The following is a 24217-nucleotide window of genomic DNA, read 5'->3' as shown; positions in this document are numbered from 1 at the left end:
CAGACTGCCCTTTAGGTTGGCCTTAAGCCTCTTCCCGTAGTCATGCACAGATCCCTGAGAGCTGAGCCTTGATGGAGGATGGGGGCTCTGGGTCGCGGCCCGATTCAGGTGGGGCCCCCAGCAGCTGGGCTCCAGCATCTGCAGGAAGAGACGGTAGAGATCTAGGCCACGGAAAAGCTGGCGCAGGGGGGAACAGAGGTGTCTCCAGCCCCGGAGACCTGAGGGTGGGGGCTGTCCTTCCTCCACCCTGTCAGCCCGGCCCCTGAGTTCTTTGCCCCACAGAGCCTGGGTCACGACTCCTCCTGGATCCGGCATACAGGAAGTTGACCGACAGGCTGGGATGTCGAGCCCGGGTACCTCCTCGGCCGCCGCCGCGGGAAGCGACTGCTCCGAGCCGTGAGGCCCGACGCCGCCGGCCTGACCCAGTGCCTCCTTCAGGGTGCGGTAGTCCCGGTGGAGCGCTGAGGGCGGGGCCGGACGGGGGTGTGTGTCGGTGTTCAGGAGGCAGGGCTCGGCTGGGCGTGGGGATGGAGGCCGCCCGCCCCCTGCCCGCGTCCCCGGCCGCTGCCTCCGCCCCGCGCCCGCTCGCTCACCGCGGGTCTCCTCGGGCGCCGCTTCCACGTCCTCCTGTAAAGGGAGCGCGTCAGCCGGATGCCGCTCCCTCAGATCCCCGCCCACGGGCAGCCCGCACCTGGCCCGGCAACCGCCCGCTCCGCCGCCGAAACGCGCGCCCCCTTTACACGCCTGCACCCGCTCCCGCACAGCCCGCAGCTGCTCCATGGTCGCCCTGCCCTGCGCCCGGCGCCCCAGGAATCTCCCGCCAGGAGGGCGACGCCGGCCGCCAGCCACTGGGGGCGCTCGGCGGGGTTGGAGGCGGGGCGACGCGGCGGCCGCCGGGCCGGGGCAGCCAATCCGCGGGGCCCTGAGGCGGCAGCCAATGGGGGGCGTAACGTCACCGCGGCGCGCGGCGGCGCTGGGCGGGGCGCGGCGTACGGCGAGGCGGGGCCGGCGGCGACGGCGGCGGCGGCGTCTGCGGGCCCGGTGAGCGCAGGCTGCCGGCCGGGGACGGAGCGTGGCGGCGTGTGTCCCCGTCTCTGCCTGGCCGCACGAGGCCGGTGCGGGCGCTCGGGACGGCGCCGCCCGGGAGGCGGGGGTGGGAGCCCAGGCGGTGTGGCTGCGGGCAGGGGAGGACCCGGAGCACGGTGCCGGGCTGAGCGGCCTCGGGTCCCAGGAGGCGACGCGCAGGCTTCGAGGGGCAGACCCCGCCCGGAAGGCGGAGGGCGTCGGATTTAGAGCCTCCCGCGGCTCGAGGCTTGGAGGAGCCGGGCGGGGGCATCTTCAGGGAAACGGCGGAGCCGCGGGCCGGTGGGGGGGACGGCGGCCACTACACAGAGGCTCCTCCCACGGTGACCACACTGGCTGCTTTCGTTTCCTCTCGTGACAGGTGCTTGGTTGGTCTGTCCTGTCACAGCGAGGTATGAATCGTCCTCGCGAGATTTGTCCACAGGCAGAGCGAGGCCGAGGGTTGACGTCCCGGGCTTCTCAGGAACCAGTGTCCTAAGGACTTGTGTGTGAGGTCCGCAAGAGCAGGGGCTCTGGAGCCAGGCTGCCACCCTTCCCGAGCTCATCACCCAGGCTGTGACCTCTGTCGGGCAAGACCTAGGTCTTAGTTGTCTAACCTGTTTTCAGGGAGATGACCCAGAAGCAGTTTTGAGGATCAGGTGCCAGGCGGGCGCACAGTAAGTCAGCAGCAGAGCTGACACCCAGGTACCCTGTGCTCTCGGGCACCTCCTCTGTGCTCCTTGTCAGTTTGGACGTCCCTTTGGCAGCTGCCTCTACCCATCTGAGCAAAGGCCCCTAATTTGGGGCCTCTGAATCCCATGGGTTTGAGACTTGGTCTCTTAACATGGTTCTCCAGGGATGAGAGAGACGTTTACGCAGGTGGCGAGGATCTCGATGGGTGAGGCATTCTTTCTGTAAATCTCTAGGGTCTCCGTGCCTGATAATGCTCCTGGAAGACAGTAGTTAGAACCGGGGCTCGTGTTGAGGGCTTGGGTTACTCAGGCCCCTTGGACTCAGGGTTGTCTGGGTTCTGGTCTTTTCTACCTGCCCTGCTGTTTATTAAACTGCATCTGTACTTCCAACTCTTCTTTGCTGTGCTGCACAGAATCCAAGGGCGGCCTCCCAAGGCTTCTGAGGAGGCTGGGAGAGGGTCCTGTGATGCAGCTTCCAGACCCCTGGTAGTATCCCATCTCTCTAGTGCTTGGGGGATAGGGGGGTTTGTTTTTGCCTACTTTTAAGGAAGGGTAGAAGAGCAGATCTCTGATAAGTGGCATTGTGATTTGGGAGGCCTGGAATACAGATGGTGGGCCCTGCAGAGTAACAGCCATCAAAAGCACACGCAGGCAAGCTGGTCATCTCTGGTGCCATGCTGTCTATGTGCTGCTCGATGGCTTTGTCTCCCTAGGGAGGCCCCCGTGCTGGAGGGCGGGGACTGGGGGTGGCCTCGTTCTCCTTCTCACTACCCTTAGCCTAAGGCAAAGCACCTAGCACTTGCTCTTTGGTGCCATGGTTCTCCACTCTGTGCCGAGCACCATGCTGAGCTTTCCCACTACCAGCGCGTGGAGGGGGTGGAGGCCTGGGGTCTGTCCTCCCCACTGAAGGGCCCTTCCCTGCAGGTGGCCTCCTGCCCGGCCCAGCACCATGCACACCCTTGTGTTCCTGAGCACACGGCAGGTGCTCCAGTGCCAGTCAGCTGCCTGCCAGGCCTTGCCCCTGCTACCACGAGAGCTCTTCCCCTTGCTCTTCAAAGTGGCCTTCATGGACAAGAAGACCGTTGTGCTGCGCGAGCTGGTGCACACGTGGCCCTTTCCACTGCTTAGCTTCCAGCAGCTGCTGCAGGAGTGTGCCCACTGCAGCCGGGCCCTGCTGCAGGAGCGGCCTAGCACAGAGAGCATGCAAGCCGTGATCCTGGGGCTGACTGCCCGGCTCCACACCCCGGAGACTGAGGCTGGCACACAGCCCCTCTGCAGGTATGGGCTCACTGGAGGGGCCCTCGGGCCTGGGGGGTGCAGAAAGGGTCTCCTAAGAGGTTCCAGGCTAGTGCAAGAGCACAATGCAGGAACAGGCATGTTGCTCCTGTCCTAAGGTGGCTGGGAGTGGGTGTGGGCTGTGTTCCCTTGTCTCCTGCCTCAGCCCACCCGTGCTCCCAGGAAGCACGCGCTGCGGGTGCTGGACATGACGGGCCTCCTGGATGACGGCGTGGAGCAGGACCCGGGCACCATGAGCATGTGGGACTGCACGGCAGCTGTGGCCCGCACGTGCATCGCACAGCAGCAGGGCAGGACTGCAGAGCCCGGCCTGGCCCCCGTTCCTGTGGAGGTGCGTGTGGACCTGCGGGTGAACCGGGCCTCTTACGCGTTCTTGCGGGAGGCACTCCGTAGCAGCGCGGGCAGTCCACTGCGGCTCTGCTGCCGGGACCTGCGGGCTGAGGACCTGCCCATGCGCAATACCGTGGCCCTGCTGCAGCTTCTGGATGCGGGCTGCCTGCGCCGCGTGGACCTGCGCTTCAACAACTTGGGCCTGCGAGGCCTGTCCGTCATCATCCCACACGTGGCCCGCTTCCAGCACCTGGCCAGCCTGCGGTTACACTATGTGCACGGGGACTCTCGGCAGCCCTCTGTGGACGGCGAGGACAACTTCCGTTACTTCCTGGCCCAGATGGGCCGCTTCACCTGTTTGCGGGAGCTCAGCATGGGCTCCTCTCTTCTCTCGGGGCGGCTGGACCAGCTGCTCAGGTGAGCAGGCCCTGCTGTTGCCCTGCCCTTCCCTTCCCTTCCCCTCCAGGAGGCCTTCCCCTGGCCCAGCCTGTTTGTGACCCCTTGTGTCCTCCGCAGCACCCTGCAGAGCCCCCTGGAGAGCCTGGAGCTGGCCTTCTGCGCCTTGCTGCCTGAGGACCTGCGTTTCCTGGCACGGAGCCCCCATGCTGTCCACCTCAAGAAGCTGGACCTGAGTGGCAATGACCTGTCCGGCAGCCAGCTGGAGCCCTTCCAGGGTCTGCTGCAGGCAGCAGCAGCCACGCTGCTGCACCTCGAGCTGACCGAGTGCCAGCTTGCCGATACCCAACTGCTGGCCACACTTCCTGTGCTGACTCGTTGTGCCAGCCTCCGCTACCTCGGCCTCTACGGCAACCCGCTGTCTATGGCGGGCCTCAAGGAGCTCCTGAGGGACTCGGTGGCACAGGCCGAGCTGCGCACGGTGGTGCACCCTTTCCCCGTGGACTGCTATGAGGGCCTGCCCTGGCCACCGCCTGCCTCTGTCCTGCTGGAAGCCTCCATCAATGAGGAGAAGTTTGCCCGCGTGGAGGCTGAGTTGCACCAGTTGCTACTGGCCTCAGGCCGTGCCCACGTGCTCTGGACCACAGACATCTATGGGCGCCTGGCTGCAGACTACTTTAGCCTGTGATCTCCAGGCTCTGGGTGAGAGTTAGGCTGTCCTGGGGTCCAGGGCTGCTGGAGGCCTCTTGCCCCTTGGGTAGTCAGAGCCTTTGGGACCTTGCTGGAGGCCTGGCACGAAGGCACTAGTCTCCGATTTTTTGGCTCCTGGGCGCACCTTGAGCATGCCCATGCTTTGTGCAGCACCCTGTGCAGTTTGTCCTGCGCTTGCTCCCCTGACTCACTGACCATCTGTGGGCCTGAGGGCTGGATTCCAGGCCTACATGGCCCTGCTTGGTTTGGCTGCACTTAGCTGCCCTCCGGTGTCCTGGTTCTCTCCTTGGAATGTTCCTGGGATCTATGAGCTGAGGGAGGATGTTTTCCTTTGGGCCCTCCCCAAGAGCAGACTGCTCTGGGGTGGAAGTTTGGACAGGGGCCTGCTTCAAGGAGGGTTGGGCTCCCAGGCACTCTGGGGCCTCTTAACGTTCTCCTTTCCCTGGCACACAGGAGACTGCCTGTCGGCCGGGTTTGGGGGCCAGAGGGTGTCGTTAAGGTACAAACGTGCAGTGTGCTTAGAACTTAAATCTGTGGCTAATTTTTCTGTCCTAACTGGTCAGAGTGAGTTGTCTCTTGCTCTGCTCTCACCCCCAGCCTGGCCACTGGGTGACATGTCTTAACGGCCTGCCGCCCCATCTTTTCTCTAGACATCTCCACAGTCCGTCGCCCCTCCTCGCAGAGAGGTTCAGGCTTTTCCTGGGGCGGCGGGGCCAGAGGCGGACCTGCAGAGCTGAAGGTCTGGTTATTTGGGCAGGGGTCTTTTCTGGAGGGTCTCAGTGGGGCGTTGGAAGCCTACCCTGGCTACCGCCCGTTCGCGCCCCAGAACTTCCACCTTCAGGGGTCCGCAGGTGCTTCCGCCCCGCCCGACGCCCAGGAACCCCATATACGGCTCGCGACACGGCGCAGCTTCCACCCTTTACTGATCGCGCTGGAGCATGCGCAGGGCGAGCCGAGCCGGCCAATCTGCGGGGCCCGCGTCATCAGCGCGCGTCCGCCCCGCCCCCCCTCAGCAACGGATCTCGTAGGCGGCAGGCGGCTGCAGCGGGAGGCCCTGTGCGACTCCGGGCGCTGCGCCCTCGGCCGCCTCCGCCGGGCCCTCGGCGAAGAGCGGCTTGGAGCGGTCGATGACGAACATCTCGTGGCCCCGCTCGTCGCGGAGCTCCTCGAGCTGCGCGAAGGTGCAGGGCCCGTCCGAGTAATCGTTGACGAAGAGCGCGCCCTCCCCGGGAGGCCCTGGTGCCTTTTTGCGCCTGCGCCGCCTGCGGCAGATCATGGTCGCCAGCAGCAGCGCCGTGAGCGCCAGGAGCGCGATGGCCGTCGCGATGGCCGTCTGCGTGGCCAGGCCCAGGGCGCGAAAGGCCATGCCGCCCACCTCGGGCAGGTGCTCGTGGCTGACTGGGTCGCCAGCCCGGGGCGGCGCAGGCGCCAGCAGCAGCTGCTGGGACAGGTTGACCAGAAGCTGGAAGGGCAAGCGGGCGGCGCCGCCGGCGTTGGAGGCCTCGCACTCGTATTTGCCAGCGTGGGCCAGGGTGATGTTGGTGAGGAAGAGCATGCCGCTGCCCGTGTCGGATGCCCCGGGCCCACCTGGGCCCGGCACCCCGCCTCCAGGTTGGGCCTGGGCCTGCGGCAGCCCCTCGCGAGGCTGCGCCACTTTTCTCCAGGTCACCAGGGGCTGCGGGTAGCCGGAAGCCTGGCAGGCAATCCGCAGGTCCTCACCCAGGTTGGCTGTCACCTCCAGCGGCTCCACGTGCACAGAGGGTGGGATGCAGATGAGGCTACTGCCAGATACTTCCAGGAGACTCTGAAGTGCCAGGCGGGGGGGCTCTGCACACGTGATTTTCTTGTCTCTGGAGCTGAGCAGTCGCTGGCCCCCTTCCTTGATCCACGTTCCCAGCCAGTGCAAGGCACAGTCACAGCGCCATGGGTTCTCTGTGGGCAGAGCAGCAGCGGACAGGTAGCTAGCTCAGGGGCGGCCCCAGAGCACAGCGTGTGTGGTTGAGGTTGTTGGCCAGAGCAGGAGCCCCTTTCTCACCTCCCACAGTTGGGGACCCCTGCCACCCCTTCTCTGACCCCAGTCTCCTTAAGTGTGGGCAGCCAACCCCGCCCCCATCTCCTTTCTGTGATGCACGTCCAGTTTACTTCACCCATCTCTGAGAAAGCCCCCGCTCCTCTGATGTCTCTCCCTGTGACAAGTCTTGCTATCTGGGGGAACCTCTGTGTGCACATAGATATCCCACCTGCACTAAAACTTTGCACATCCTGCCAGCCTTGTCTTCGGGTGCTGTCTCCAGGAAATGTCCCCAGTCCTGGTCTCATCTTCCCAGTTTTTTCCTGCCTGCCCTCTCCTGGCCCTAAAGTGTGTGAGCCGCTCAGCTGTGTCCAGTTTGTTCAGGGACTCATACTTTTTCTGTCTTCCTTAGGCAACAGTAACCCGGCCAGCACCCCTACTCCTAACAGTCTTCTGTCATGGCTATGGGTGGTGGTGGGACCCCCCAGAGCACTGCCACTGGAGCCCCCTCCACAGCTGGGCCGGCTACCTACCGCCACCACTGTGGTCAAGGAAGCTACCTTTGCATGAGAGTCCCTTGCCCCCAGAAAGAGGTACCTGTGAGGCGCAGGACCTGCAGGCTGGCCAGGGGCTGTAGGGCCTCCTGGCTGATGGTGCCCAGCTGGTTCCTGCTGAGGTCCAGCAGTGCCAGCGAGGAGAGCCCGGCCAGGGCCTGGTCCTCCAGCAGCTCGATGCTGTTTTCCTGCAGGTGCAGCTCCTGCAGTCGCTGAAGCAGGGACAGTAGGTCATCAGGGAAAGGGGCCCTGAGGGACATGTCCCCTTCTTACCAGGCTAGACTGGGCTGCCTTTTCTCCCCTTCACTACTCCAGCCCGGTAAGGCAGGTGGCAGTGCAGGAGGACCTCTTGCCCGTCTTGCCCACTCCTCCCCCCTCACCTGCAAGTGTAGGAAGGTGAAATCCAGCAGCTGTACCAGCTGGTTGCCAGCTAGGTAGAGCACGCGCAGTTGGGCCAGGCCGGCAAAAGCGCCAACGCGCAAGCCGCGCAGCTGGTTGCCGGTGAGCGCCAGCTCCAGCAGGCGCGACTGCGCACGGAAGGCGCCTGGCTCCAGGGCGCGCAGGCTGTTGTTGTGCAGGTAGAGTCGACGCAGGGAGGCGAGGGGTGCCAGGGTGCCTGGCTCCAGGCGCGCGATGCTGTTGTCCTGCAGGAACAGCGTCTGTGCCAGAAGGAGGGAGGGAGGGCGTTTACCCCGCTGAGGGGGTCTCTCTTTTCCCTAGGGCGCCCCATTCACCCACCGGGAGGCTCACACGCCACCCCTGCGTGTCGCGGGCACCCCTGGCCCGCAGCCCCAGTCGGTGCCCACCTGCGTCCCGGGCGGGATTCCGGACGGGACCAGGCGCAGCCGCAGGGCGCCGCACTCCACCGTGGCGCTGTAGCAGCGGCAGGCCGCAGGGCAGGCGGCAGCGCGAGGCGGGAGACCCGGCAGTGACAGCAGCGACAGCAGCAGCAGTGCGGGCGCCCCTGGGGCCATCTCTTGCGGGACCGGCCGCAGGCCACGAAGTTGCAGCCTTCGCAGCAGCCTTCCTACAGTCTGGCCCCGATGGGATGTGCCTCCTGAAACACAGGTTGTCAGGCCTGTCCGTAACATTTGAGAGCCAGTGAAAAGCACGGATGGAGGTACACACCGTGTCTGATTTTTGAAGTTTGAAAGTAGTTCAAGAAACTGATAAAATAAAACGTTCATTGCCTTCCTTTATAAAAAAGCATAAAGATCTGGGGCATCGGGTTTCGGTTTAGAATTTCTCATGTCCTCCGTCTTGCCACACAGGCCACAGGAGAGCCTACACCACCCCAACCCACTTCTCTCCCCATCCCATCTCTGCCCAAGGCTCCACGCTGCTAGTGTCTGTCCCTGCCCTCACCTAACCTTGACCCAGGGTTTACTCTAGGCATTTTTGTCTCTAGAAGTCATGCTATGACCCCAACCCTGGGATTCACCTGTTGTGAACTGATGGAGGACATGAGCACAACTGGTCTCAGGGGAGCCACCAGCCAGCCACAGGCACAGTTTTGTCCAGCCTCTGGCCCTGCCCTCCTGGGGGTGGGGGTTGGTAGAACAACTTAGGTAGAATTAGAGCTTTTCCTCAGGGAAATTGTTAGACAATTGGGGGATGAGACAAATAGGAAAGCCAGTTCAGAAGCTGTGGGACTGTGTTCTCCATGCTGGCTCTGAGAAAGGTGCATCCGTCTTTGGGGGTAGGTGGGGCCCTGGAATGGCTGGGGTGTGAAAGAGGGGCCTTGGGCCACTAACCGGGTTTTAGTGTAGTTTAGTAGGCTCTGGGAACACTGATCTCCTGGGTTCTGAAGGAGTGTGTAGTGTTTTGGGGTTTATACACATGCAGCTGTGATCCTAGAGAGAGGAGAAGGCCTGGGTCTAGTTCAAGGCACAATGAGTCCAGTTGTAAAGGTGGGGACCTGGGCTGAGAAGCCAGCCAGTATGAAGCCATGGATGGTAGGGCTGAGGGTGTGCTATCAGCTAGCCTCCAGCCCCACCTCCAATGGTCCCTGCTCTGAACACCTGCCTGTTCACCTGGTCTCCCTATTGGGAGAGTGAGTCATGTGGAAAGACACCAAGTGGCCTTGGTGTTTGTTTAAATCTTGCTCTAAATTGTAACTCACATGATTATTTAAGATCACTGAAGAGAAGCAGGCACAGCAGGGCTTCCCTGGTGGCGCGGTGGATGGGAGTCCGCCTGCCGACGCGGGGGGCGCGGGTTCGGGCCCCGGTCCGGGAGGATCCCGCGTGCCGCGGAGCGGCTGGGCCCGTGGGCCATGGCCGCTGAGCCTGCGCATCCGGAGCCTGTGCTCCGCGACGGGAGAGGCCACAGCAGTGAGAGGCCCGCGTACCGCAAAAAAAATAAATAAATAAATAAAAAATAAAAAAAGTAGGCACAGCAAAAGTTTTAATGGAATCGCTTTGGCCCAGGCAGGGGCAGTTCCCAGATGTCTCAGAAGGTGTGTGAAGAACCCCGAGAACTAGGGGGCATACTCTGAGGCCCCAGGATCCATTTCCCTGAGCAAAAGATTTGGCCCAGGGCGCCCACCTACCTTCCAGTGGCAAGGCCTCTCAAACAGAGAAGGTTCTTGATCTCCTCCTCAAGACTCAGGGGACTGCTGCCCACACGGACACCCACTAGATGCTGATTCGTGTGGAAGGGCTGGCCTGGGCGGCATTGAGGATTCAAGCAGGAAGAGCAGGGGAGGCCAGGCCAGAAATCCTTTTACTCAGCGGAGAACCCCCTAATCTGGCTGGGCAGGGGGCGGGGCGTCACATACTGGATTTGGAGAAGGCTGTCACTGTCTCCAGGGAGCCCATCTGTGCGGGGAGGGGAGGTTGGAGGGGTAATGGAGGAAGCCCTGTGACGCTCTCCAGCGCAGTGCGAGGCCCGAGTCGGGTGCCTTGATCTCCCAAGGCGCCCCTTGCATCTGCTCCGGCGCGGCCTGTCCCGGGCCGGTTCAGGGCAGGGCGTGGTCCCCGCCAGGTCGCACGCCCTTCTCGGTGATCGCCGGGGACAGAGCCGGGATGGCCCCTGATCCCGCCCCCACGCCCGCTGACCTTGGGTCGGGCGCCCCCTCACCTGACACTCCTGCGGCGCGGCTCCCCCGCCGAACGCCGGCCCACAGAGCAGCGCCGGGCGGGGGAGGGGCGGGCGCCGCTCGCGCTCGCGCACTGGAGCCCCCGCACCTCCGTCCCGGCAGCCCGGGTCTGCCGTCGCGAGCGCTGGCCGAACCCGAGGACGCCGAGGACGCCCCAGGCCGGGGGTGTGCGGACGGGGTAGAGCACCCGTGACCCCGCCCCTCCCCGCGTCGGTTCTCGGGCCGCGGCAGCACCTCGGACAGCGCCGGGCGGGGCGGGGCCGCGGCGCACCTCCGCCGCGCACGCGCACTGGGACAGCGCTCTCTCCGGGTGGCGCGTGCGCAGCGACGCAGCCCGGGGGGCGCAGCGGGGCTGGGGGCGCCAGCGGCTGCGAGCCCGCCGCTCAGGGCGGCGGGGTGGCGAGCAGCAGCGGGGCCAGGTCCATGGTGAGGGCGAAACGGCTGCCCTGCCAGTGCACGTGCGAGGGCAGCTCGGGCGCGCCGGGCGCGTACTCGAAGCAGGCGCTGAGCTCGAAGGCCAGAGCCGATCGCACCAGGCCCACGCCACCTGCGCGCTCCGGCGCCGGGTGGTAGAGACGCCCATTGGAGGACAGGGGCAGTAGGCGCGCCGGCTCGAAGGGCACGGCCAGGGCCTCGCCGCCGCCGCAGTAGGAGAGGCGCGGGGGCTCGGAGCCAGCGGCCAGCAGGTGCGTGAAGACCACGGGACGGTCCTCGCAGCGTAGGTAGTTGCGCTCTCTGCCGCAGGGCGAGAGGAAGGGGAAGGAGGCCTCGTAGCGCCCGCTGCGGTTGGGTCTCAGGCGGGAGAAGAAGATGACCAGGAACTGCGGGTCTGTGGTGGGGGGGGAGGCCGCGACTGCTCAGCATGCCGGGCCCCGAGGCCCCCTAGGCCCTACTGCCCCAGGCAGGGGGCTCGCCCTGGGTCACACCAAGGGCAGACGCCGGCGGTCGGACAGCCTCCCAGGCCTCACTCTAGATAGGGGGCTTTTGAGCGCAGGACAGCCAGTGCCCTTGGTGTGGTTGGGCAGCGGGGCCCTTCAGGGCCTTCCCCGAAGGAAGAGGGAAGGTGGGGGAGGAGGGCGCATCAGTACCTTTGAAGCAGGTGATGAAGTTCTTCATTTTGGAGTCATCCAGGAAAAGCTGTAGAGAGGCAGACCGTGGCCCTTGAGTCCCAGGGGGAACCCCGACAGAGCCGGCCCCAGGGAGAGAAGGCCTGGGCGGGCCTGAGCCCGGGCCAGTGTCCGCTTTCTTTGCTCGTCTGTGCACACCGTGTGCAGGGAGGCGCGCGGAAGGTAAGCCTGGGGGCCCTGCAGACTTCTTTCTCCACATCTACCCCGCACCCCCGGCCTTGCTTCCTCATGCACAGGTCCTCTGGGTTGGCATGCCTTTCCCGCGCCTCTTCCCTCCCCCTTTCAAGTTTCTAATGAGATGTGCCCCTCCTCCGCGGAGGCTATCTGACTTGCTTCCTCCTGTATATGTAGGATGCCCCCTCCAGGGCTTCCAAAGCAGGCGGGGCGGCCCCGACCTGGGGGCCGCAGGATCTGGGGATGCAAAGCGCGCAGGGCGTAACCACGTGTGGGAGGTGGGCCGCTCGGACCTAACCCTCTGGGGCCGGGGCCGGGCGCCCCAGTCTGTCCAGCGCGACTGCGGAGGTCGGGTACCCTTACTTTAAAGACCCCGCCTACTCAGGCCCCGCCCCTCACAGGGTCTTCCCTCTGGCCCCGACCCGCAGAAACCCGGCACCAGGCCCCGCCTCTCACGGGAGCCTCCCTCAGGCCCCGGCCCCGCCCACCTGGCCCTGATGATCCACGTAGTAAAAGTACTCGCGCGTCCGCGGCTCTGGGCTCTGGCCCTGCGTGTAGGAGACGCCCCCGCCCCCACCGTAGGCCCGGGTCCCCGGGGACCGCGCCAAGCCGAGGGCCCAGGTCCGCAGCACTCCGCGCGTCGCCCACATCGTCCTTCCGTGCCGGAAGCGGCTAGAGGGTCACGCGAGGGCGGTGCTGCGCTAACGTAAGTCCCCTGGTGTCGGCGACCTCGCGCTTAGGGTTCCGGCGGCGGCCGCGGAGCTCGTCCCCACCCCCCGGGCTTTGCTTGTTCCCCGGACCCCGGGCGGTTCCGACACTTCCTTCTCTGGGATTTAGGGGCGCGCCGCCCTGCCGTCCGGCTGGGAAAGGGGTGGGGGGCGGGGCCTCCCGACGGTGGGGTTCGGGTGTGAGACGCGGGTGCGGGCGATTTCGGGAACAGGGATACGGGCTGGGGACGGGGCGCTGCCGGGCATGCGGGCCCTGTCCCTCCGCCCTCGGAGGCTGGTTGCTCTCACGTGGGCGAGGTACCCGCCCTGTCTCTTCCCCCAACCCCTAGGAAGCCCCCCCCCCCCACGCCGGTGGGGCAATCTGCCTGTCCAGCTGGGTGCTGAACCGAGAGGTGGTGAATAAACACTGCCTAGAAGCCTATGCCAGCTTGCGGGTAAGGTAGCTCAGAAAAAGCTCCCCTCCCAATCAAGCAGGGCTTTCGGGCTCAGTTGTGATACCCCAGGTGCCTCGCACCTTGCGCGCCTACCTGGAGTCTCGTCCCCGTTCCCGGGAAGCTGCCTTGCTCTCCCCCCCACGCCCTGCTGCCCCCATTCATTCTCCCTTGGCCTGGCTTCCACCCTGGTGCCCACACCAGCTACCGACTGGCCGCTGATAGCTGCCCCGCCGCAACTGGAAGGAATGGGATGCGACAGGCTCGCAAGTGTCCATACGTACTTTATTCACACAAAGTGTTGTCATCTCTCGAGTCCGTGCATCAGAGCGAGAGTCTGTGGCCGGGCCGCCCCTACCCAGGCCCCGAGACCCCCAGACTGAGGACGCTCCCCCAGTGGACACCGGGCCTCGGCAGGACTGGGTTCTTTTGTTCTTAATAAATAAAAACTCAACTCTAAATATATATATATATATATATATAACCGGGGAGAAATTAAGTTTTACCACAATTGGAACTCAAATTACAAATTGGAAAATGTACAAACTGAGAGTCTAGATACCTCCCCTCCACCCACCCACCCTACCCCCCGCCCCGGCTCTGGCCTCGAGGAAGGGCAGTCGCCGGTGCCCCTCTGGTCCCCCAGTTCAGGGCTCCTTCCCTCTCATCTGCTGCAGGTCCTGGATGGGGATGGGGCAGGGTTTGATTTTTGGTCAGAAGCCAAGAGGGTGGAGAAGAAAATGAAGGAATGATCTCAACTTGTCTGCAGAGGACGGGAGAAGCCTCAAATAAATAACATTTGGGTTAAGACTATGTCATTAGCAAATTTAGTTCTTATATCTTTCGCTCTATTTATCTCTCTATACACAGGCGGGTTGCGATGCGGGATAGATTCTGAATTTATAGTTACACGAAGAAAAAATACTCTTGCCCCTCCCCCACCCTGCCCAAAGAATGCCTGCCCAACCCTGCCCCCAACCCCAGAGGACTTTGGCTTGGGGGCCCCTTTCTACCCAGAGAGAGCCTATCGGGCCCAGCACCAGCCAGGTTCTGCTCTGGTGGTGAAAAGCCCAGAGCCCTGGAGCCCCCAAACTCCTGTGCAGTCACCACGCTGGAGGCCACAAGTGGCAGGGGGAGGGGGCGGGAAGGGACTGGGGAGGGCGGAAGTCGCAGATCAGGAGACCCCCCCCCCCAGGTCAGGGGGAGGGCAGAGGAAGAGGAAGATGGGCAGCCGGGCTGGGCCGGGGCCAAGCTGAGCGCAGCAGCCCCAGCAAGGCGGCTCGCCCCAGCAAGGGCGGCTTGTGCTCTCGGGCCGGCCGGGAGGGGCAGTGTCACTTGGCTCCAGGAAACAGAAGGCACTTTCTCGCGGCCGGACCGCGGCTGGCGGTGGGCGCGTCAGCGCCGAACGACACGGCCACGAGGCCCGGGGCGGGGCAGAGGCGCCCTTCCCGCAGCCCCTCTGCCTTGGTTGCGCCTTCAGGCCGAGGGCCCGGGTCGGGGGATGCGGGTTCCAGGGCTGGGGCGGGCATGGGCGGAGCCGGCATGCTACCTCCGCTTCTCGGGCGTCCCCTCCCCCCTCCCCGCGTGCCCCCTGCCCGGGCGCAGCCGGGCAGGCTCTGTCCCCACCCTCGGTCCCTCGGTGCCCACGCGCTATAGCACGCCCTCCATGAAGGTGGTGTCCAGGTGCTGGATGAGCACGCGCAGGAAGGACATCTCCTTGCGAGTGTTCTCAAAGATGATGCGCGGGTCGTCCGAGCGGCAGCGCAGGCAGTTGGGCGCCATCACCATGGCCAGGTTGCTGACGTCCATCTTGGTGATGGCCACGTTGGCGGGCTGCACGAACACCTGCGCGGGGAGCGGGGAGCTGCGGGTGGGCCGGGGCGGGGAGCGGAGGGGCGGGGCGCGGAGGGGCGGCACCGCCTACCTGGAGGAAACGGATGAGGTAGCACAGCACCAGGCGGTTGATGCGGGGCAGGGCGTGCACCACGGCCACGGCGGCCTCGGGGCTCTCGTAGTGCGCGATGCACTGCTCGTAGAACTCGTGGGGGATCAGGGGCTCCTCCAGCTCCCGGTACCACAGCTTCAGCAGCGACGCTGGGGACGCAGCGCGGGGGTTTCGGCTGGGCGGGGCAGTCGGGGACCCGCCCCACCAGCAGCAAGGGGCGAAAGCGGCCGTGTGTGTCGGGAGTGGGGGCGAGGGGCCAGGACCAGACGGGAGGTGTCCACCCAGCCGTGTGGACTGCGCGGCCGGAGGCCTGCGGGCTCCTGGTCCTGAGGGCCTGGACTGACCCCGAGCGCCGGGAACCAAGAGAGGCTGTGCAGCCACCGTGCGCAGGCAAGCGGAGGGAGGCGCCGCGGAGGCTGTCCAACGGCAGGGGGACGTCTGTGCTGGAAATGGACCAGAGGGCTGTCCCTTCACGACGGAAAGCAGGGAGGGCTGAACCGCCCGAGCTGCTCCTGCTGCTGAGGGGACGGGGCTTACCTGGGACGTGGGGGTCCTCCAGGCCTGTAGGCACCTTCCACTGGTCCACCTGTAGCTTCAGGGCATTCACCTCATCAATGTCCCCAGGGACTCTGCCAAGCACAGGGCAGGTCTCAGGGAGGAGGAGCTGGGCTTGCTCGGGGTCAAGGCTGCCTGACCTCTCTCTGCCCAAATGGCCTCTTTCCTACCAGAGGGAGGTGTGGCTGGGGTCCCCTGTCCCAGGCCCCCATCCCTCATCCCTCTGCTGACTGCCCCCAGGCAGATCCCTTCCTCAGAATGGTCCCCGAGGCCCAAAGCCATAAGCCTGTTTCCCCGCCTGTCCTGGGTCCTGGGTAGGTGAGTCACGACGGCAGGTGCCTGGCCATGTGCCGCCCTCCATGGGGCAGGGCCGTCACCTCCACTCTCAGGTGACGGCCGTTTGCTGGGGGCTGCCGCATCTTTCCAGGCCCTGCCCATGGCTGGTGTCCGAGTACCCTCTGGGCCCCTGCTGGCCATTTCTGCAAGGGCACTGTCCCTGGCTAGCTCTCCTGTCTGGGTTCCGGTGTGCTGCCATTCAGGAGGGAGAGCCCTGCTGACCCACCTCCTAAAGATGGGGCCCTCCCCACCCTCCTGGCCGCAGAGCGCCCGGCCCTTCTATTTGCTCCAAGTTGCCCCCCCTGCCTGCATGCTGGCCTCTCAGGGGGCTTCTCTGGCTGCTCTGAGGCAGGGGCCCGGGGCCCAGGTTGCAGGGCACCTGAAGATGCCTTCCGTCTGGTCACCGTTGAGTGCAAGCACCTCCTCCGACAGCCGAGTCTGCACCCAGGGCAGCTGCCGATCGGGGAAGCGCTCCCTCTGCATGCTCATGACCTCCTGCAGCGCACTGCCAAACATGGACGGGCTGAACACAGCGTTCTTGGCATGCCGGATCTCCTCCACGTTGGGCTTCTTCAGCCCCTGCAAAGGCGGCCCAGCTCTCTGTCCCAGTGTGGCCTGGCGCCCAGCTCCCAGCCCTCCCTCCCCCTACACCCCTGCAAGGGCTGCCCCTGGCTCACCCGCCCTCTTTCCTCCTTCTGTCCTCTCGTCCCTGTGAGCCCCAGGCCCGAGCCGGGGACCCCCAACTCCCTGGCCCCTGAGTCACCAGAGGCGCCTCCTGCTGGGCCACCTGCGGCATCAGAAGCTCCAAGTGGCACCCTCCGCACTGTGAGCCGTTAAGTGCCCCACCTGCCCCCCCCCCGCCTCCCGCTGGACCCTGTCTGGGCGTCACCGGCACAGGCTGCCCGCTGGACCCTGTCTAGGCATCGCCGGCGCAGGCTGCCCGCCCACCCCTGCCCGCTGGACTCTGTCTGGGCGTCACCGGCACAGGCTGCCCGCTGGACCCTGTCTAGGCATCGCCGGCACAGGCTGCCCGCCCACCTCTGCCCGCTGGACTCTGTCTGGGCATCACCGGCACAGGCTGCCCGCTGGACCCTGTCCGGGCATCACCGGCACAGGCTGCCCGCTGGACCCTGTCTAGGCATCGCCAGCACAGGCTGCCCCCCGCCCCCCGCTGGACTCTGTCTGGGCATCACCGGCACAGGCTGCCCGCACACCTCTGCCCGCTGGACCCTGTCCGGGCATCGCCGGCACAGGCTGCCCCCCCTCCCGCTGGACTCTGTCCGGGCATCGCCGGCACAGGCTGCCCGCCCACCCCTGCCCAGCGGTTCTGGGAGGAGCTCGTACCTTCTTGGCTCCAGTCAGGGCCGCCTTCTGCAGCTTGTGGTAACAGTACTTGGCATATGTGCTTATTGCCACCCCTGGAAAAGAATGGTGCCAGTTGGCTTGGCATGGATGAGTGGGAGCAGAGGCTGCAGGCCAACCAGTGACTGAGGAGGGAGCAGCAAGAGGGGTGAGGAGAGGTGGCTCCTGCAGGAACCTGGCGCCCAGGCCCGGCCAGCCTCCTGCCTGCTGCTCGCCCCGCCCAGGCAGTGGGTCCTCACTCATGTGAAGAGGCAAAGGGGCACTGCCCTCTCCTCCAGGGGAGCCAGGTTGAAGAAGGAAGCCCTCCGCCAGCCTACCCAACCCTCCCCCTGGCCAGGAAGGTCAGGCTGGGGATGAGGTCTATTCCCCCGGGGGAGTCGCAGGCAGGACGGGGCAGGGCCTGGGGGGGTCCCCTGAGAAGGGTGACCTCCATGTGCTGCACGCCTGCAGGCACTCAGTGCCCATCGCCTTGAGCCAGCACTGGAGGAGGGAGCTTTGCGAGGGGCTGGGCAGCAGGCCCAGCTCTCTTGCAGCCCAGCTTCCAGCCAGAGGCCCTGGGCAGCCCAGGGAGAGGCCTTAGCCCACAGAATCTCATGCCTGCTTGGCTGCCTGGGTGGGGGTCAGGGAGAGGGAGGCCCAGGGCCTGGCTCACTTGGGAGGGGCATGAGTGTGGAGGGGATGCCCTGTGCCCTGAGCCTGGGTTTCGCTGGGAGGGCAATGCTGGGGAAGGACCACATGGTGACTCTGCCTGAGGGCTGAAGGTGACAGGAGGAATTGTCTCCTTTCTCAAGGGAGGGGGCTTTCTAAAACCTCACCCCTGAAAGCAGAAGTTCTAGCTGGTGGTCATGGAGGGTGGCAGGGCCAGCAATCCGAGGGCAAAGACCTCAGGCCACGGGTCCTTCCAGATACGGTGTGCTGGGGCGGGGGATGGGGCTGGGGGGGCTGGAGGCAAAGGGAGGAGGGGGGAGAGGGAGTGGGGAGGAGGCCCCAGCCAGGGAGGGTCTGAAAGGTGTGGCGCATCTTTCCTGGCCCAGGCCAAGGGAAGCAGCAGCAAGACAGGAGCCATGCGGGCCGGGCTGCCCCAGACCACGGACAGACGGATGGGCCGACCGTGTGCCTCCAGGCTCAGGACAGACCCGCTCCCTGTAAGGCTCTGCCTCTGCTGGGCCTCCCTGCCTGAGGGGTGCCTCTGGACCCAAGTCTCAAATACAAACAGAGTCTTTTTTAAAGGAAGCAGTTGTCTGAGGACACAGGGTTCCGTGAACCTCAGTGTGAAGAACACAAACATGTCTGATGCGTGTAAACCTTTTCGTTTCTAGTTACCGCAAAATACTTCCGTCGTTATAACTGGTAAGGGGAGTCTGTTTTAGAGTAATCAAAGTGAAAACAAACGTTTCTTATAGGGGTTTAAACCGTGAAGAATCTTTCAGGTCCCTGGGGCCCCACAGACCCAAACGGAGAATCCTAGCTGCAGCTACCACTCAGCCAGCTTGGGACACAGCACGTGGAACCTTCCGCCACTGGCCCACGTGGGCAGGCTCTGGGCCCAGGGAGAGTGGATGGTGCTCAAGCCAACGGGACCTGGGCTGCAGCCTGAGCACCGGGAGCCCAGAGAGTGCTTGGCGGCAGGGCAGCGGGCGGCGCCTGCTCGCTTTCCCCACCCTGGGAGCGTGCCCACCCCTCCCTTGGGTGACAGCCTCCTGTCCCTGGGCTCGGGGCCGTGGGCAGACTTGCCCTGACCTCGTGTCACAGGGCTTCCTGGGACCAAACCGGCCTCTCCAACAGGCTGTGATCTGAATATCCTTGGGCCACCACCTCTCACCTGGCGATTGTGGTGCAGCCTTTCCAGGCCTTATTTCCTCTCTGTAGGATGGGGACAGGTGCCCATGAAGGGCTGACCTCAGTCTGGCATGGAGTGAGGGCTCAGTTGAGGGCTGCAGCTGCTGGAGTCCGAGGACTGAGGCCTCGTGTGCCTGGAGTCTCAGGGCTGGGGCACCTCTGCTGCCAGGGCACAGCCTCCTGGGCCAAGACTATGGGGTGTCTGAGTGCCCGTGGCCAACCCAGGGAAACCCACATGGTGCTGTGGGGGCCTCTGAGTCCACTGCCCCGTTCTGGCCTTGCCAGGGCATGGGATAGCGGAGAGATAGCGGCCCCCAGAGCGACCGACAAAGCAGCTCTCCCAGAGCCTCTGCTGCTGTGCCAGGTGCCCAGGCCAAGAACCTCGAAGGCTGCTGGGTGTGGCCAGGACCTGCCACCTCTTGGCACGGACTCTGCTGGGTCCTGGGGGAACTAGCCCCCTCCTCTGACCCACTCGGAGCTCCAACCACCCCCGGCCCACAGGAGCCTGCACTCTGTGCCCCCAGCCCCCCCTCACTGCTGCATCGGGACTCCAGTGGATGGGCTCAGGCAGGAGCTCAAAGCTCCTTCCCCAAGGACAGGGCCCCAAGGGCGGCTGGGAAGCCTGGACTGTGGCTGCCCCCCTTCTTCTGGTGAGGCTAGCATGTAGCCAGAGAGCTTCCCAGAGGAAGGGGTGCCAAGGGTGAGTCTCACAGGAAGAAGAGTGGGGCAAGTGTGGGTAACCAGGTACAGGTGGGATGGGGGCTGGTCCCAGGGCCCTGGTGCCAAGAAGGGAGGCTCATGGGGCAGAAATGGACGGCTGGGTCTCCTGGCCAGGAGAGCACAGCCTTGGGCTATCAGGGCTTCTCTGGAGCTTGGGTGGGGGTGGGCTGTGCTGGGGGCCCCAGGGAAACAATGCCAGGCTTGGCCCCCAGCCCCAGGGGTGGCCCGGCTGGAGGTCAGGGCTGGGCTGGCACCTGCCCACAGGGCACTCCCTCACCTCGGCGTGCCTCCAGCAGGCCCCGCCCCACTGAGAACCCAGCACGCACGTTGGAAATTGTTCTGAGCACCGTGGAGAAAGGCGCAGGGCAGGTGTGGCCTCTCCCAGGAGCCCTGTCGACGACCTGGGCTTCCAGCCCACTCAGGAGGAGACCTGACGGTTAGTGTCCCCCCGCTGTCCCCCCAGCCCAGAAGCGGTTAGAGAGAGGAGGCCAGGCGGCCGAGGCCGGAGAGCAGAGCTGTGCAGACGCAGCGCACAGGGGCTGCGGGAGAGGCCCTACCATCCGGCTCCTCAACATAAGGCTTGGGTTTCTTTCTCAACTTGGACTTCTTCTTACTGTTCCTTTCCAGAAGCGCTTTCATGTGCTGTGTCACTGGGGAGCAAACAAAGGGTGAGGCCACAGAACACAAAGAGGAACACGTGCCCACACGGTCCCGCTCGGGGCTGACCCTGGGCAGCTGGGAGGTCACTGCCCCAGCCTGCTGGACTCCTCAGAGGGAGATGGGCTGATGCCCCGCCAGAGGGGGAGGGGAGTGCCGGGCGGGGGCGGGTGTCTCGCTCAGAGTCCTGGGCACAGGGGTGGGTGTGTGGGCACACCTGGGTCGTGTGGCTGGGGAGGTGCCAGGAACGTGCCCCTGGGCAGTGGGGAGAGGATGTGGTCAGCTCATGACCCGCTGGCCGACAGAAAGGCAGGGGTAGGGAGCCCCCTGAGAGGGCCGCAGCCCAGCCATCTGGTTCCTACGTGGCTGCGCTCCAGGGGCTGAGTGGGTGCTGAGCGAGAGAGAGGGGCCTGGCTCCCCTCTCTGGCTGACCTGGGCACCCCCCCACACACACACCCCCCGCACAAAATAACTCAGCGCTGTCGATCCGGACCCTCCATCCCCCCATCCCGTGCTCTGGAAGGAAGTCGAGGCACACAGCCCACACTGAGGTGGGATTCACGCTCCCCTCATGGTGGACCCTCTTACCTACATAAATTATTTGTAATTCTTTTTTTCTTTCTTTCTTTTTTTGGCCGCATTGCGCGGCATTCGGGGATCTTAGCTCCCCAACCAGGGATCGAACCCGTACCCCCTGCAGTGGAAGTGTGGAGTCTTAACCACTGGATCACCAGGGAAGTCCCATATATCTATCTAATCATTTATATCATATTCATTCATCTTACATTCATTCATTCATCTTACATTGTCAGCTTACAGTTCCATATGACTTTATTCTGTTCCTTAAAGTGCTCCAGCTTTGGCCCCGGGGAGCTCTGTGTCCTGTGACCCGTGTCCTGTGACACGCCCCGTCATCTCCCCTCTGGCACATCCTCCCTTCAGGCACTGCATCTTGTACATTCCCTACCCCAGCCTTAGAATCAGCTGTTTCTCCAGACAGCTCTGGTTCCTTTTAATGGAAAATGGTAGAAACCAAGAGCTGCGGGTCAGGTGTCCTCAATGCTCTTGGGGTGTCACTGCTTCTAGGCCCCAGGCTGACAGGGCAAGGAAAGATACATGTGTATACGAGGTTGAAGAGACTCCCTTCTCTTCCAAGTGTTTTAATCAGGAATGGAATGTTGGATTTTGTCAAATGCTTTTCCTACACTTATTGAGATGATCTTATGTTTTTTTTTTTTTTACTCTGTTGATATGGCAAATTACATTGATTGATTTTTGAATGTTAAACCAACTTTTCATTCCTCAGATAAACCCCACTTATTCAAGATGCATTATCCTTTTAATATATTCTTGGATTTAATTTGCTAAAATACGGTTCATTTCTGTCCTATCCTCATGAGGGATACTATCTGTGCTTCTCTTTCAAATTTTTGGTAATGCCCTTTTCTAATTTTGATATAGAGAGAATTGGGAAATATTCCCTCCACTTCAATTTTCTGAGTTAATTGCTACACAAACAATGAAATATTTGATAGAATTCACTAGTGAAGCCATTTGGGCCTGGAATTTTCTTTGTGGGAAAGTTTCATAAAGTACCAATTTCTTTAACAGATATATGATTTTTCTGGTTATCTATTTTTTATTGAGTGATCTTTGGTAGTTTGTGTCTTTCAAGGAATTTGTCCATTTCCTCTAAATTGTCATATTTACTGGCATAATGTTGTTCATAATATTTCCTTACTATCCTTTTTTTTTTTTTGCGGTATGTGGGCCTCTCACCGTTGTGGCCTCTCCCGTTGCGGAGCACAGGCTCCAGACGCGCAGGCTCAGCGGCCATGGCTCACGCGCCCAGCCGCTGTGCGGCATGTGGGATCTTCCCGGACCGGGGCACGAACCCGTGTCCCCTGCATCAGCAGGTGGACTCTCAACCACTGCGCCACCAGGGAAGCCCCTCCTTACTTTTTGATATAATTTCCTCTCACTGTTTTTTTTTTAAGTTTCTTAAAGTAGCTGAGGTAACTGATTTATTTCCTAATACAGTTAGGCGCCATAAATTTCCCTCTAAGTACTGCTTTAGCTGCATCACACAAATTTTAATGTTTTGTTTTCATTTTCTTTCAATTCAAAATACTCTGCACCTTCCTTTTTCATTTTTATTTGACCCATGGATTGTTCAGTAGTATGTTCTTTAGTTTCCAAATACTCAGGGATTTTCCAGGTATCTTTATGTTGCTGATTGCCAATTTAATTCCACTGTGGTTAGAGAACACACTTTCTATGACTCACATTCTTTTTTTTTTTTTTTTTTAGTATTTATTTTGGCTGTGCCGGGTCTTAGTTGCGGCACGCGGATTTCTTCGTCACGGCACGTGGACTCTTAGTTGCGGCATGCGTGTGGGTTCTACTTCCCTGACCAGGGATCAAACCCGCACCCCCTGCATTGGGAGTGTGGAGTCTTACCCACTGGACCACCCTATGACTCACATTCTTTAACCTTTATTGAGACTTGTTTTATGGCTCAGAGTATGGCCTATTTTGGAAAAGTGGCTGAGATCTGAGTCCAGATGCTCTGGGTGCAGTCTTTAACCTTGGCTACTCCATTGTAGCTGCTTTGCTTCCTAAACAGACCTTCAACTAGTCCTTTTGTTTTCAGCTCCGTGGTCACTCCCACTTCCATACCACTGCTGGAGGAAGCTGGCTCCACCCACTGCTGCGCTTTTTAGGGTTTGCTACTTGCTTCGACTTGTCAGCTTCCCCACCACCTGCTTGGGATCCACGTTTCTTGGTCGGCCAAGTCAGTTTCCAGCCACTTGTCCATATGCTTTTCAGCTTCCAAAGCATAGTTGTTCTTCCTCTTCCATTCTCTTTGTCCTGGTGGGTTTTAGTATTTTTTATTGTGATAAATTATACGTAACATAAAATCTGCTATCTTAACCATTTTTAATTGTACAGTTCAGGGTATTAATTACATTCATATTACTGTGCAATCATCACCACCATCCATCTCCAGCACTTCTTCATCTCCCAAAATGGGAAGTCTGTACGAATCAAACAACTCTCCATGTCTCCCTCCCCGTAACCCATGGCACCCACCATTCTGCATGAACTTGACTACTCTAGGGACCTCATACAGTTATCTGTCTGATTCGTGCAGTATTTGTCTTTTTGGGTCTGCCTTATCTCACTCACCATAATGTTTTCAGGATTCAGCCATGTTGTAGCCTGTGCCAGAAGTTCCTTCCCTATTAGGCTGAATAATTCCATTATGTGTACAGATGACACTTTATTTATCTATTCATCCATCAATGGACACCTGGGCTGCTTTCCACCTCTTGGCTATTGTGAATATGCTGCTATGAACATGGGTGTACAAATATCTGTTCATGCTCCTGCTTTCAATTCTTTTGGGTATATACCCACAAGTGGAATTGCTGAGTCCTATGATAATTCTATTTTTAATCCTTTGAGAAACTGCCATTCTGTTTCCATAGTGGCTGCAGCATTTTACATTTCCTTGTGAGGTTTCTTTTTCTGCCTTTAAAAAATTCCTTCACTGTTCTTTTATCGTGAGTTCAGGGTGGAATGCAAGTAAATGCACGTGATCGTCCTGCCATCTTCACCTGGAAGGCAGCGTCTTGCTGTGAAGGCACATGTAGCCCTCAGGGTCTGCAGCCTTCCCGTGTGCTCTTTGCGGAGCATCCCTGCGATGCCTGTGCTGACAGCACGCTTAGGGAAGTCCAGGGCAGAAAGGCTGTGGAGTCACCTGGTGGTGGCTGGTACAAAGGTGTGACCACGTGCGAGCCGAGGCTAAGCCAGGGGGTGGGGTCACGTGAATTGGGGTTCACTGTGCGGTACCTTGTTCCCTCGGAGTGGTGACCACACAGCAGATGTCAAACACGTGCTGGCAGATGAATCAAAAGCTTCTGAGGCCAAGGCAGACAGTGTGGTTCAGCGTGAGGCCCCACACACGGGAGCCAGCTCAGCTCTGCCCCCGTTGGTGCTCCCAGGATGGACTGCATTTCCTTTTTCTAAGCACAGGCTAGGTCTTCTGGGCTGATGGGGCCTGCCCTCCTGACTGGCAGCCGGCACCCATGTTCTCGACAGGGGCCGGTGGGAGGGAGATCGAGGCCTCTCCTCTGGGCTCAGTGACGAGCAGGGCCTGGCAGAAAACGCCCACCCAGAAGTGGGTCT

At 62.0% G+C, this 24217-nt stretch overlaps 4 protein-coding genes across 7 annotated transcripts in view; 1 reads left to right on the top strand and 3 right to left on the bottom strand.

The window, feature by feature from the left end:
• Window positions 1–1015: 1015 nt before the first annotated feature.
• On the top strand, window positions 1016–5406 carry LRRC14 (leucine rich repeat containing 14). Of its 3 annotated transcripts, none has more exons than XM_082674379.1 (4): window positions 1016–1041; window positions 2679–3032; window positions 3213–3797; window positions 3897–5406. In XM_082674379.1, exons 2-4 carry the CDS (start codon window positions 2704–2706, stop codon window positions 4462–4464), a joined length of 1482 nt encoding a protein of 493 aa, XP_082530505.1. In that variant the 5' UTR covers window positions 1016–1041; window positions 2679–2703; the 3' UTR covers window positions 4465–5406. The 3 variants fall into 3 exon arrangements, with proteins under 3 accessions (XP_082530505.1, XP_082530504.1, XP_082530503.1); XM_082674378.1 differs by lacking the exon at window positions 1016–1041 and adding an exon at window positions 1207–1475; XM_082674377.1 differs by lacking the exon at window positions 1016–1041 and adding an exon at window positions 2039–2240.
• LRRC24 (leucine rich repeat containing 24) lies at window positions 5398–8101 on the bottom strand. The gene is made up of 4 exons (XM_082674383.1): window positions 7859–8101; window positions 7433–7711; window positions 7096–7264; window positions 5398–6419 (listed from the first exon to the last, which is right to left on the bottom strand). Exons 1-4 carry the CDS (start codon window positions 8024–8026, stop codon window positions 5497–5499), a joined length of 1539 nt encoding a protein of 512 aa, XP_082530509.1. The 5' UTR covers window positions 8027–8101; the 3' UTR covers window positions 5398–5496.
• Window positions 8102–10464: 2363 nt separating this feature from the next.
• On the bottom strand, window positions 10465–12137 carry LOC309835330 (UPF0598 protein C8orf82 homolog). The gene is made up of 3 exons (XM_082674750.1): window positions 11942–12137; window positions 11241–11289; window positions 10465–10981 (listed from the first exon to the last, which is right to left on the bottom strand). Exons 1-3 carry the CDS (start codon window positions 12101–12103, stop codon window positions 10536–10538), a joined length of 657 nt encoding a protein of 218 aa, XP_082530876.1. The 5' UTR covers window positions 12104–12137; the 3' UTR covers window positions 10465–10535.
• Window positions 12138–14262: 2125 nt separating this feature from the next.
• The window catches only part of ARHGAP39 (Rho GTPase activating protein 39), a gene marked incomplete at both ends in the record, with an annotated part of 37486 nt that continues 27531 nt past the window's right edge, over window positions 14263–24217 (bottom strand). The window contains 6 exons of one of the 2 annotated variants that reach the window (XM_082674537.1): window positions 14263–14457; window positions 14537–14706; window positions 15095–15186; window positions 15828–16027; window positions 16793–16866; window positions 19927–20019. In XM_082674537.1, coding sequence (XP_082530663.1) covers window positions 14263–14457; window positions 14537–14706; window positions 15095–15186; window positions 15828–16027; window positions 16793–16866; window positions 19927–20019 — 824 coding nt within the window. The remainder of the gene's footprint in view (window positions 14458–14536; window positions 14707–15094; window positions 15187–15827; window positions 16028–16792; window positions 16867–19926; window positions 20020–24217) is intronic. The other variant, XM_082674538.1, reaches the window with a different exon arrangement.

Source organism: Grampus griseus (assembly GCF_964374135.1).
Source record: "Grampus griseus genome assembly, chromosome: 17".
Taxonomy (NCBI): domain Eukaryota; kingdom Metazoa; phylum Chordata; class Mammalia; order Artiodactyla; family Delphinidae; genus Grampus; species Grampus griseus.
The sequence above is the reverse complement of the archived record's forward strand: the minus strand, read 5'-3'. Positions and strand labels throughout refer to the sequence as shown.

Coding starts and splice junctions, on each gene's coding strand:
- LRRC14 (XM_082674377.1), top strand. CDS start 2,221: ATGCAGCTTCCAGACCCCTG. Junction 3,033..3,212: donor GGCACACAGCCCCTCTGCAG/GTATGGGCTCAC, acceptor CCGTGCTCCCAG/GAAGCACGCGCTGCGGGTGC. Junction 3,798..3,896: donor CGGCTGGACCAGCTGCTCAG/GTGAGCAGGCCC, acceptor TGTCCTCCGCAG/CACCCTGCAGAGCCCCCTGG.
- LOC309835330 (XM_082674750.1), bottom strand. CDS start 12,103: ATGTGGGCGACGCGCGGAGTGCTGCGGACCTGGGCCCTCGGCTTGGCG. Junction 11,290..11,941: donor ACGTGGATCATCAGGGCCAG/GTGGGCGGGGCC, acceptor GCCTCTCTACAG/CTTTTCCTGGATGACTCCAA. Junction 10,982..11,240: donor CTTCATCACCTGCTTCAAAG/GTACTGATGCGC, acceptor CCCCCACCACAG/ACCCGCAGTTCCTGGTCATC.
- LRRC24 (XM_082674383.1), bottom strand. CDS start 8,026: ATGGCCCCAGGGGCGCCCGCACTGCTGCTGCTGTCGCTGCTGTCACTG. Junction 7,712..7,858: donor GAATCCCGCCCGGGACGCAG/GTGGGCACCGAC, acceptor CTTCTGGCACAG/ACGCTGTTCCTGCAGGACAA. Junction 6,420..7,095: donor GCAGGTCCTGCGCCTCACAG/GTACCTCTTTCT, acceptor CTCTGCCCACAG/AGAACCCATGGCGCTGTGAC.